The 11,356-nt window shown below is 45.0% G+C and overlaps 1 protein-coding gene across 2 annotated transcripts; it reads left to right on the top strand.

Moving 5' to 3' along the window:
• Positions 1–7,856: 7,856 nt before the first annotated feature.
• Positions 7,857–10,244, top strand: CDKN1C (cyclin dependent kinase inhibitor 1C). Of its 2 annotated transcripts, XM_026653926.2 has the most exons (3): positions 7,862–8,649; positions 9,118–9,244; positions 9,789–10,244. In XM_026653926.2, the coding sequence occupies exons 1-2, from the start codon at positions 8,055–8,057 to the stop codon at positions 9,237–9,239; spliced, it is 717 nt and encodes a 238-aa protein (XP_026509711.1). In that variant the 5' UTR covers positions 7,862–8,054; the 3' UTR covers positions 9,240–9,244; positions 9,789–10,244. The 2 variants fall into 2 exon arrangements, with proteins under 2 accessions (XP_026509710.1, XP_026509711.1); XM_026653925.2 differs by having other exon boundaries at positions 7,857–9,244.
• Positions 10,245–11,356: the final 1,112 nt, after the last annotated feature.

Below are 11,356 nucleotides of genomic sequence, written 5' to 3'. Positions count from 1 at the left end.
AGTGGGAATTGTACAAGGGATTGGAAGAGGAGTATAAGCCAAGGAGACTCTCCAGAATTCTAATATGCAGGAGGAACACTGACTGTGAATGAATAGGGATGGGAAATACACTGGAAGCCTGCCAAGTCTCTGAGACTAACTTTTGGCATGCGTTAGAAATATTGCGAAGCAAATGTATCCCTTTGCTATTCTTGACAACCAGCTGATACAGTGCCACTGTCACACTGGGAAAGGGTAACTTATTGCAGCACAGCTAATATAACTTGCATCCAAAACTCCACCTCTAAGTCTCCTCTTGCTTTCTAGATGTGCTGGTCAAATAAAAATGGCTGCATTTAAATGTGTTCAAAGACGAACCTGGTGCCACCTGAAAGGAGGAAAGTGAAATTGATTGTCCCTAGGTGGGGTCTGTAGAGAAAGTCAGGATTGTAAGAGAGACTTGGAGGTGAGTTATTACAATGTTCTCTCTCTACTCTGCACTGCTACTCAAGCAGCAAACGAGGGGAATCCCCTTTAAGGTTCTTTGGACATCAGAGGGCGCCATCGCCCCACAGATACATGACATCATCCACTGGCTCTAAAAAAATCTGCGCCCTGAAGCAGTCCCTTCTCTTTTCTGCTTCAGAAACCGACTGGAACCAGTCCAGGTGCTCAAAGTGGCTTTGTGATCAGAGACGTCTCAGCCTCAGTGTGGAGATTCAAGCAGGAGAAGTTCTCCGATCCCCCAGTCGACATGCAGCTTCTGTAAACTCTAGGACCTAGAACAGGGGTTCTCAAACTTCATTGCACCGTGACCCCCTTCTGACAACAAAAATTACTACAAGACCCCAGGAGGGGGGACTGAAGCCTGAGCCCTGCTACCCTGGGTGGGGAACTGAGAGGGGGGGTCAATTTCAAAGCCTGGTGGGGCCAAAACTGAAGGCCAAGGGCTTTGGCTTTAACTCCAGGTGGTGGGCCTTGGGCTTTGGCCCTGGGCCCCAGCAAGTCTAATACCAGCCCTGGTGACCCCATTAAAACGGGGTTGCGACCCACTTTGGGGTCCCGACCGACAGTTTGAGAACTGCTGAGCTTGAACAAACAGAGCAGGGTAAAAGGTGATCACTTGCTCCCTATCTTTTCCTTCAGGCTGCTGCACTTGTAGAAATCACAACAGGAACATAATCCTTGGAGGCTCCTTGTACCAATTCTTAGCACAAATTCTTTGATAGGAATGATAAACAATAATAATTAATAAATAATATTAACGTTGTAACAAAGGAAAACTACATAATTTGCGTTGGAACTACCTAAAAACAAAGGCTATGAAGCACATCCTGGCACTTACCACCACAGCCCAGTTAACCATAATCCTTCGCACAGAATGTTCCCCCTCCTATTCTGGCACCACATTTTGTCACCACCTGTGTAATATAACCCATCTAAACCACCTGACCAGGATAGAAGGTGACACCAAGAGATGCTGTTTGACAAGGGAAATAAACAGCTCGTGGCTATAATTCTATCCTTGCATGCAAACTGCACACAGCTTACACTTTATTAGTTTTGTGACTAAACAAAGGACTTCAGACTCCAGGCACTAAAATAAAATGGATCTTTTGTGATATCTGATTTAAGTTCTTGCATATCTCTGCCCTCTGGAATATTTATCAGGATTCCTCTTCACACACATTCCCCTCAGGAAGCTTCATGTCTCTTTTTTTGGGGGGGTGGGGGGGAGGGTTTGAGGGGGGAGGGAAAGGTAGGCCAAAATTTTGTTTTCCTTGAGTATGGCAGTTAGAGTGCTGGAATCCAGGCTGAGATTTTACTCCTCCATTTGACAGTATTTTTCTCAGCAGCAAATCCCTTTTAAACAAGGTCAAGTGCAGGATATCTTTAAAAGTTGACAGAATGTCAGACCCCACTATAAGCCTGGGATGGAACAGAGCCAAAGCACATCATGCCTGCTCAGTTTACAAGCCCTGCTCTGAGCTCACACTTCTGGTAAAAAAATAATGCAAAACCAGAAGCAGCAGCCATTTTTGTTCTTCTGAGTCTAACCTCCAAGAACAAGATGCCCCACCTCCCAGTAAATACTGGCACTGGGAGCCATGATGTCTGAAAAGATAGGCAGGAAAAGCTATGAAATATTAGTCTATGTTAATCAACTGTATGGACACCAAGCTGAACTGGCAGGAGTATAATTTAAAGGCAGGCAGCATAGTCCAATGTGAAGGGCACTGCATTAGCAACCAGGAGCCCTGGATTCTATTCCTAGCTCTGCCACTGACTTGCTGTTAGTGCTTTGGCATGTCACTTCACCTATGTTTCCACTCCTGCCCTTTGCTTGTCTTGTCTATTTGCTCTGTAAACAGGCACTGTCTCTCACTATAAGAATTTACAGTGATTAGAAAAATGGAGCCCTGATCTCAGTTAGAGCTTCTAAATACACCTAAAATATAATAAATAAGAAGAAGCTTAATTGACATAATAGATGACATGAAAAATCTCCACCAGAACTGGCACAAGACTTTGAGTTACTAGCACATCAGGCATAAACAAGGTGTTTTACTTAAACCTTAGAATATGCTTCCAAACAAGAAATGGTCATCCTACAATTCTTCCAAAAAAGAACACCTTCTTGGTGCAAGAAAAGTAGAGAGCCAAAGTGAACATTAAAAATCAGAATCTAAAAATAGATATTAGTGCAAAGAATGACAAAGATCAGTAATGGTTAGAGTCAATTATCATTTTCATCCAGAAGATAGTAGGAAAAAAGCAACAAATCCACTTTGAACAGAATTCAAAAAATTATATATGTATATTTTAAAGTGACATCTTGGCATGTTGGTGAGGAAGGACACAAATGGAGGACTAAACCAGATTAATAATTAATGGAGTATGTCATCTCCAGTCAAAGATGACTACATAGGAAGTCAACAAAAAGTGCCATCTTCCATAGTAAACAAGTCCGAGGCATTGCTTATAACTTATTATTTTCTATCATGCTTTCTAATTCACAACATATACCAGTAAGGTATGCTGAATATACAGAAAAAACAAGCTACACAGAGAATCCTGGAACTTATTAAAGATTCTAAGGTAATGGCTGCAGGCCAGGTTGCAAGAGCATTATTGGACTTAACAATCACTCCTATGTATTAAAAGTCATGTATCTAACAGAAAAGATATTATTAAGAAGGGGGAGCCTACTAAGGCCAAAGCTGCATTAGTGGACTGTGCAACAGAATAGGCTAGATTCACTAGCTGCTTTGCTCTGCTCTAATGATGTAAACCAGCTTAACTAACCAGTTAACAATAAAGAGTGAAGAGGTTTCGTAGTGGGTTAGAATAAGATTAAATATCAGGCCTGATCTTAAAAAGGAAATCATTTGCCATACTTTTTTTTTTTTTTTAATGAAATGAAAAACTTCATCAGGCTTGAATTTTTTCTGTGGAATTTTCCAATTTTTCAACAAAGCAATCTGAAACAAACAAAATGCATCAATTCAAATCAAATGGCATCAAAAAGGAAAGGTGGGTTTTCCTCCTCCCCCACTTTAAAACCCAACTAAAATGTTTTGATTCCATATAACTCAAATCAAAATAATTCAATTTTTAATTTTCATCGCAAAATCAGAAAGTTTTGAGTATGAAAGGTTTTGTATAATTCCAAATGCATTTTTTGGTTGAAAAACCTTTGATGAAAAGTTTTTGACCACCTCTACCAAATATTTTACTTGTATTTGAACTTTGGTTATGCCTAGTTTCTTTAAGCAGATCAAGAAAGATAGAGGGGTACAAGTAAATGTTATTAGTGTAAATGTATAACTGCAAATTATTCCTGTACATATGCATAATGCTAAACAAGTATATGATAGACAAACAACTAATATTTATTATTCCATTAGCTGATATAATTATTTCAAATTAAGGTATCAGGTGTAGGGTTATTTCATATTTGGAGTTTTCATATACAATGCATTTTGGATAAATACAGTAACTTTACACTTAATAGGGACCCTTGAAAAGTAGCTTGAAGCATAAGCCTTTTAGGGTTGTCTACATGGCAAAGAAAAACCCACGGCTGGCCCTTGCCAGCCGACTCAGGCTCACGCTGCAGGTTTCATTGCTGTGTAGGCTTCTGAGCTTGGACTGGAGTCCAAGGTCGGACCGGAGCCCAAGGTCTGGGACCCTCCCACCTCACAGGGTCCCAGAGCCCAGGGTGCATCCTGAGTCAAGAAGTCTACACAGCAACTAAACAGCCCTGCAGCCTGTACCCCACAAGCCCAGCTTGGCTGGCACGTGCCAGCCCTGGATTTTGCTTTGCTGTGTAGACATACTGTTAAACTTGACAGTCTAAAGACTTGTTTCTTTATTTGACTGTGCCTCCAGGACTAGACCATTCATGCCTAAGAGGACTACTTTTGGAAACTCCAAAAGGAGGAAGACTGTTTGGTTGTTTTATGACAATATATCATAGGGATCTGTTCATCTTACTCATACAAACATACTGTCAAAATGGCCACTGAGGAGGTTAAAGTGCAGTTTAGTAATGAAAAGCAACTTAAAATAACAGGATCTGGGTTCTATATTTGTTGTCTCAATGACTTCACATCAATTTTGCTTGATTTACAAAGTAAAGAGTTTTTTCCCCTAACTGCCAGCCCAGAAAACTCAACATGGGTTCTGATAAACTGGGTTCTTTCTCACGCAGAAATAGTCATAAGTAACACAAGTTAAGTATTCACAACTGTTTTGATGCACGAGGCAGAAAAGAGTCCAGCTCTCTCTCCCATAGCCCTGCAGAGCCAACACAGCTAACAGGAGTAAAAGACAGTTTAAAAAAGTATTTTTGTCCCCAGTTTAGGACTCTGAATATACCCAGGGTGCAGGTCTTTGAGGTAAAAATGTGCCATTCCTACCTAGATGTTGTTCAGACCATCACTGCACTTTAATTATTTAAGTAGTATGGAATACTTTCTTCTCCTGAAACAGAGAGAATAGAAATTTCTAAACAATATGCTGTGGTTCAACCAAAATTTAAGGGCTTAATGGCAGGAAATTTCTGGATAAAATTCTATGGCCTATGTTATACAAACAGTTGGACTAGATCAACCTTTCCAGACTACTGTACCCCTTTCAGGAGTCTGATTTGTCTTGCATACCCCCAAGTTTCACCTCACTTAAAAACTACTTGCTTACAAAATCAGACATAAAATACAGACGTGTCAGAGTACACGATTACTTAAAAATTGCTAACTTTCTCATTTTTACCATATAATTATAAAATAAATCAATTGGAATATAAATATTGTACTTATATTTACACTGAAATGTGGTATATAGAGCAATATAAACAAGTCATTGTTTGTATGAAATTTTAGTTTGTACCAACTTCGCTAGTGCTTTTTATGTAGCCTGTTGTAAAATTAGGCAAATATCTAGATGAGTTGATGTACTTCCAGGAAGACCTCTGCGTACCCCCAGGGATATGTGTATCACTCTTTGAGAATCAGTGGGCTAGATGATCATAATCATGCTTTCTGGCCTTACAGTCTATGAATTCGGTAAACTACATTTACATTCATGAGAAAAGCATGGGCATGTCAGGTCAGCCAGGATGTTCTCCATCTCCTGGAGGAAGATAAGGATGGGTACTGTTAGTGCCAGCAGAGCTGGGTACCATGGCTGAGCGTATCACAGTGAAGTCACGGATACTCTCATTACCCACATCTTAATGCACGAGTCACAATGCAAGGCAACATGACAAAGGGATGTGAGGAGTGGGGTTAGGGAAGGTACTTGTCTTATTGCAGGTGTGCATCCACCACCAGAGCATTTGGATCTGGACTCCAGCCATACAATTGTTCCAGCTGACAGGTGAGATGGGAGGTGAAAAGACTGCCCCCACAGGCCCAAACATTGGGCAATCCATGAATACACTTTCCCTCCATGGGTCTAAATATCAGCATCCCCGAAGTAACATGTAAATCACTATTGTGTTAGAAAACCCTGGAAAGTTTTCTATGTTGGCTGAAATTTGGGTTTTGAGAGAAAATTCCCAGATCTTCTAAATGCCAGGAATGGTTGTCTGCACAGTGTGTGTTGATTCCTTCAGATGCATTAAACCGTGGGCACAGAAAACAACAATGGAGTTACAGCGCCCTCCCATCGGACTCTTGAATGAATCTGCTCTAGGGCCTCCGGAAGTTGTGATTGGTTGAACCTGTGGACGTGGCTGGTAAACAAACCAGCCCGGCCTGCCAGGGGCTTACCCTGAACAAGTCTTTCAACTACCTGAAAGGGGGTTCCAAAGAGGATGGATCTAAACTGTTCTCAGTGGTACCAGATGACAGAACAAGGAGTAACAGTCTCAAGTTGCAGGGGGGGAGGTTTAGGTTGGATATTACGAAAAACTTTTTCACTAGGAGGGTGGTGAAGCACTGGAATGGGTTATCTAGGGAGGTGGTGGAATCTCCTTCCTTAGAGGTTTTTAAGGTCAGGCTTGACAAAGCCCTGGTTGGGATGATTTAGTTGGGGATTGGTCCTGCTTTGAGCAGGGGGTTGGACTAGATGACCTCCTGAGGTCCCTTCCAACCCTGATATTCTATGATTCTAAGTCACACCCTAGTTTGGGAACCACTGGTCTAGGGCACATGGAAACTGAATCATCTTCTGCCACATTAAGAAGAATGCTCCCCATTATCAGGGTTGAGAGGAAACAGTTGACTGTTTCTTGCTCTGTACCTGTTTGTTGGATAGAGACAGGACTTCAAGTCTCCATTGCTCAGTCAAATCAACACTTTTCACAAACACCACATTCACATGCAATTAAACAAACATTCATCCCCCTCACTCTTCTTCTGAAAGCAGAAAAAAAAAAAAAAAAGAGCCAGTCAGAGGCACAGGCTTCATCCAGACACTAGCATTGTGCAGGAGTGAGAAGAGAGCTCCCTAACCTGCAAACCACTGTAAAGTTGACCTTTTCCCTTGTTTGCTACTGTTGAGAGGACTGGAGCATTAAAGAAAGCCCATTATGGTATGAGCACCTTGTAAGATTCTCTCCCCCACCCCCATCACAACAAAAAGCATTGATTGCAATGATCGGCAGAAAATGTAAAGCACAAGTCAGCTGATTCCTGGCAACACAATAGTAAGATTAGCTCATCTACAGCAGACAAACATGTATGTATTATATGGGTTTTAAAGTTAAGACAGGCAAAAAAGCTGTGGTTTTCATATGCAGTGTTTCTACTCTGTAATGCAAAAACGTATCTAGTAACTTATTACTTCCTAGTGACTATAAAAAAGCCTTTTAAAAAACATCCTTTCCCTTGTTTTGAAATCTGCATATATCTAGCTTTGTTTTGTACTAGTTTTTCCTGATAACTTGTTGTCCCTTATACTGCCATATAGATTTCTTCAAACCCTTTTCTTTTAAACCCACTTGCCTTTTTAAAAAGTCCAAATTGAACAAATCTAAGCCCCCCCGGGAAACCCAGCGACTCCATTCTTTGACTGGCTCCTAAATGTTAAAAAGGCAAAAAAAAAAAAAAAGCAGCAATCACACAGCAGTAGCAGCAGCACCAGCCACCGCTGCCTGCAAACAAAGGGGGCAGGGAACTGTTTGCAGGCTGGGTGTCACGTTACTCAACCTCCTTCTCTTTAAATCTCAATCCCCGCCCCTCCCAATCGCCACTATATAACTCAGACTGACAGGTCCTGCTTACCAATGGCAGGGATCTTGCCACTTTTGGCGCCCGGCCACAGTTTCTCCTTCAGCCAATGGGGAGCGGAGATCGAGGTATTACACCCAAGGGGACAGCGGAGCCTCCACCAATGGCAGCAGTGTTATTAAAGAGAAATACTATTATGCTAATAGATGTTTTGCTCTAACTTGGTGAGGGCTTTAAAAGCGAGGCAGCCCCAGGCTCACCAGCAGACTGCAGAGGTTCCGAGGCTGGTTGTGTTTCCTGCACGTAGAGCGGGGACGGGTGGAAATCACAGCCCTTTTCTCCCCAGGAGCACCGCGTTGGGTCCCTGCCTTCCTTGGGCAAAACAGCAGCAGGACCATCATGTCCAACGTGCACCTCTCCAGCGCCTCGGCTCTGGAGCGCTTGGCCGCCCGCAGGACTTTCCCCTTGCACGCCCGCACGGGGGTCTGCCGGAACCTCTTTGGCCCGGTGGATCACGAAGAGCTGAGCCGGGAGCTGAAGAGCAAACTACGGGAGATCAGCGAGGATGACCAGAGGCGGTGGGACTACAACTTCCAGACCGACACCCCGCTGGACGGCCCGGGCAGGCTGCAGTGGGAAGAGGTGGAGGGAGGCTCGGTGCCCGCTTTCTACCGGGAGACACTGCAGGTCGGGAGGTGCCGCTTCCCGGTGCTGCTGGTCAGGTCCAAGCTACCTCTGGGGGACATGGATACTCCTGCGGGAGTTAACCCCAGGGACTCTCACCAGGAGCTGGTGGTGTCTGCGTCCTCCTCCCTCAGCCCCCAGGGTAAGACGGCCGCCTTGGAAAGCACTATCGCGGGGGGTAAAGAGCGGCTCAACCAGGAGAACCGATCCGATCAGCTCAACAACCACTCAGGGATTACAATCAAACCCGTACCCTGCGCGCCAGCGGCGCTCAAAAGGGTCTCGCCCTCCAGCGCAGCCCACATCACAGGTAAGGATGGGGGCTGGGGCATGCCCCAAGCACGACCCAGGCGCGCACCCCCGGGGCTCTCTGTGCTTAAATGCCCCCGCCTGCCCCGGGGGTTTAAAGGGCCCCGGGCATCGCTGGCTCTGCGGAAAGGCTGGCGGCGCAGCTCGCTGGGGCCGGGCTCGGCGCCCGGCCGGGGAAACGCTTACACAGCACATTGCGCGCTGCAGGCCGGCGAAGTAAACAAACCCGACCCAGCTGCAACCCTCCCCCGAGGCAGAGAGGGGGAGTCAAGAGCCGCCAGGCCTCCTCTGCCCGCCTTCTCCCGTGTGTGCTGTTGTGCGGGTGCCCGGGCAGGGCGGGTCCCGGCTGCTACCCCACGCTCGTATCCCCGTCCCGCGGGGGCCGCCCCTGGGGTAGGTGGCGCTGGGGTGGCGGCCGGTGTGTGTGTGTGTGTGTGTGTAAAGCCTCGCTCCTGGGTTTGGTCCCTAGATTTCTTTGTCAAGCGGAAAAGGCTGGGGGACGCCAAAGCTGCCTGCGACCATCCCGGCGGGTGTCCCGCCTCTGCGCCCGCCGTGCCCGCCGAGCAGACTCCCCGGAAGCGGCTGCGGTGAATCAGGTGAGCGCCCTCCCCGGGGACCAGAGCGAGCGGCCGCCTCGTCACAAAACACAGCCGCAGGAGGAGGAGGGCTGCTGCTGCTGCCCGGCTGCGGGGCGGGCCTCGGGAGGGGGCTGCTGGGCAGGGGCGGGGGAGGGCAGTGTCCAGCCTGGCGCCGCGAAGCGGGGACCCACTAAACGTCTCCCCGCGGGGCGTGCGCGCTGCGAACAAAACAGCGGGGCCCTGATTCTCGCTTGGAGCTGGGGGCCGAGTCCCATTGGAGGGCGGGCCGGCCAGGCTGCTGCCCCGCTCTGCCAACGCAAGGGAAGCCACTTCCCGGGGTGAGCCAGGGCCGCCTACCCGGTGCTGAGTGAGATCAGGCCGGGGAAGGAGCTGGTTTCGTTGACGCATTCGCCGAGATGGGGCGGGGTCTGCCGACTTACTTTGTGGCCGCCGGGGGCTCTGTGTCTGCTGGGAGCAGCAGTCGCGGTTGCTTTCAGGGCGCGTTCACGAAATTCATATGGCTTCTTCCCTTTCCTCTCCTCCCCCCGCCTTTTCTCCTCAGATTTTGCACTATGACACCTAAGGGAGATTTTGCTTCGTCTCTGGAGGCGCGGAGCCCAGCGGCTGTTCTGCCCACACTTCGTCAGGGGGCAACTCGCACGAGATCTGGAGCAAGGAGGATTAAGATCTAAGCATCCCTACACCTTCTCCCCCACAAGGAACTGCATGGAGTGAGAGTGGCTCTGACTACAGCCACGACGGAGCAGTGTTAATTTACAACTGTGCAATGTATTGCGTTTTATATATAAATGTATTATGCCTAATGTGAGTACACTGGCCAGAAGTGTAAAGCTTTAAAGTCATTTATATGAAATGTTTAATCTTTGCTGATCTCTCAGTGCAAAAAAAAATGTATATTTGTACAAATCTTTTTTTAAAAGAGTTATACTAACTTATATTTTCTATTTATGTCAAATGTGGATAACGTTGGTTGACACCCAATAGTCTTGTTTTTTTTTTTTTTTTAATTTTGGTTAAGCCAAAGGGCACTATATTTGCTTTTATTTACAAAATGTAAATTTTATTTTTATAGGGGTTTTTTTTTTTGCATTCACAAAATGTAGCTATAAAATCAAATTTTTTTAGTTTTTACTTGAAGACAAATCTGTTTCAATGGTTCCTGAGCCGGTCTGTACCACTGCCATTGCAAATAATGCCACAGTTCAAATAAAAAAAAGGAGTCCAAAAATCTATTGATGTTAATTAGTATTAAAGAAACATTTAGTGGAACACAAGTGACAGGAACTGCTATAGTTTGCAAACGTTAGAAAACACCTGTATAAACTTAGTTACTCCTTAGAACTGAAACTGTCTCTCAATTCTATTAACTCATTCATTCTCACACTCCATAGCTGCTGGGGTAGAGGGACACTAGAAACCAAGGACAATTTCCATATCTTTGTAAAGTAAAGTGCTCAAAGAACATAAGGATTGTAGTATAAAGAATCACAGGATCAAAATATGCAACACACCACCAGCCAATATAAATATTTAAAAAACACTTTGCTCCTTATCCTTTACATATTGCATAGCATAATAGATTTTTCTAGTGGTGAAGATTGTTAGAGGGATAATTCTCTTCTCCCATATATTGTAAGTAGTACACAATTGATTAGCTGTCAACTTTCTCTAAAACAGTAGGGTTGTAGCCACTGCTGGAGTTAGCACGGGCCAATTATCTGAGTCCCATAATCTAAAATATACTACATTAGCAAAAAGATACAATCCCTCAAACCTTGCTTTCATAATTCATGTAGATATAACATTAATTTACAGGTCTAGACAAAGCTCTGGCCCATTTAATCCAGGAGAAGACTGAATTTGTGTTCAATACAATGCCTTTTAACATTGTTTCATGCTTGTTCTTTGTGGGGAGGAATATCTATTTTGTAAAGCATCTTGCCATCCATATAAAATTAGCTTGAATGGCTACTGTTTTTTAAACTCATTTAATCTGCAGTTAAATCTGCCCAAAGTGAAACTGTAGGATGACACTGTCAGGCACTTCAGGTTCCATTGGCGTGTGCCAAGCTTTGACACACCTACACACCATTTGCAAGTTGAATGGTC

Source organism: Terrapene carolina, unplaced genomic scaffold (genome assembly GCF_002925995.2).
Source record: "Terrapene carolina triunguis isolate 2854851 unplaced genomic scaffold, T_m_triunguis-2.0 Scaffold171, whole genome shotgun sequence".
Taxonomy (NCBI): Eukaryota; Metazoa; Chordata; order Testudines; family Emydidae; genus Terrapene; species Terrapene triunguis.
The sequence above is the reverse complement of the archived record's forward strand: the minus strand, read 5'-3'. Positions and strand labels throughout refer to the sequence as shown.

Coding starts and splice junctions, on each gene's coding strand:
- CDKN1C (XM_026653925.2), top strand. CDS start 8,055: ATGTCCAACGTGCACCTCTCCAGCGCCTCGGCTCTGGAGCGCTTGGCC.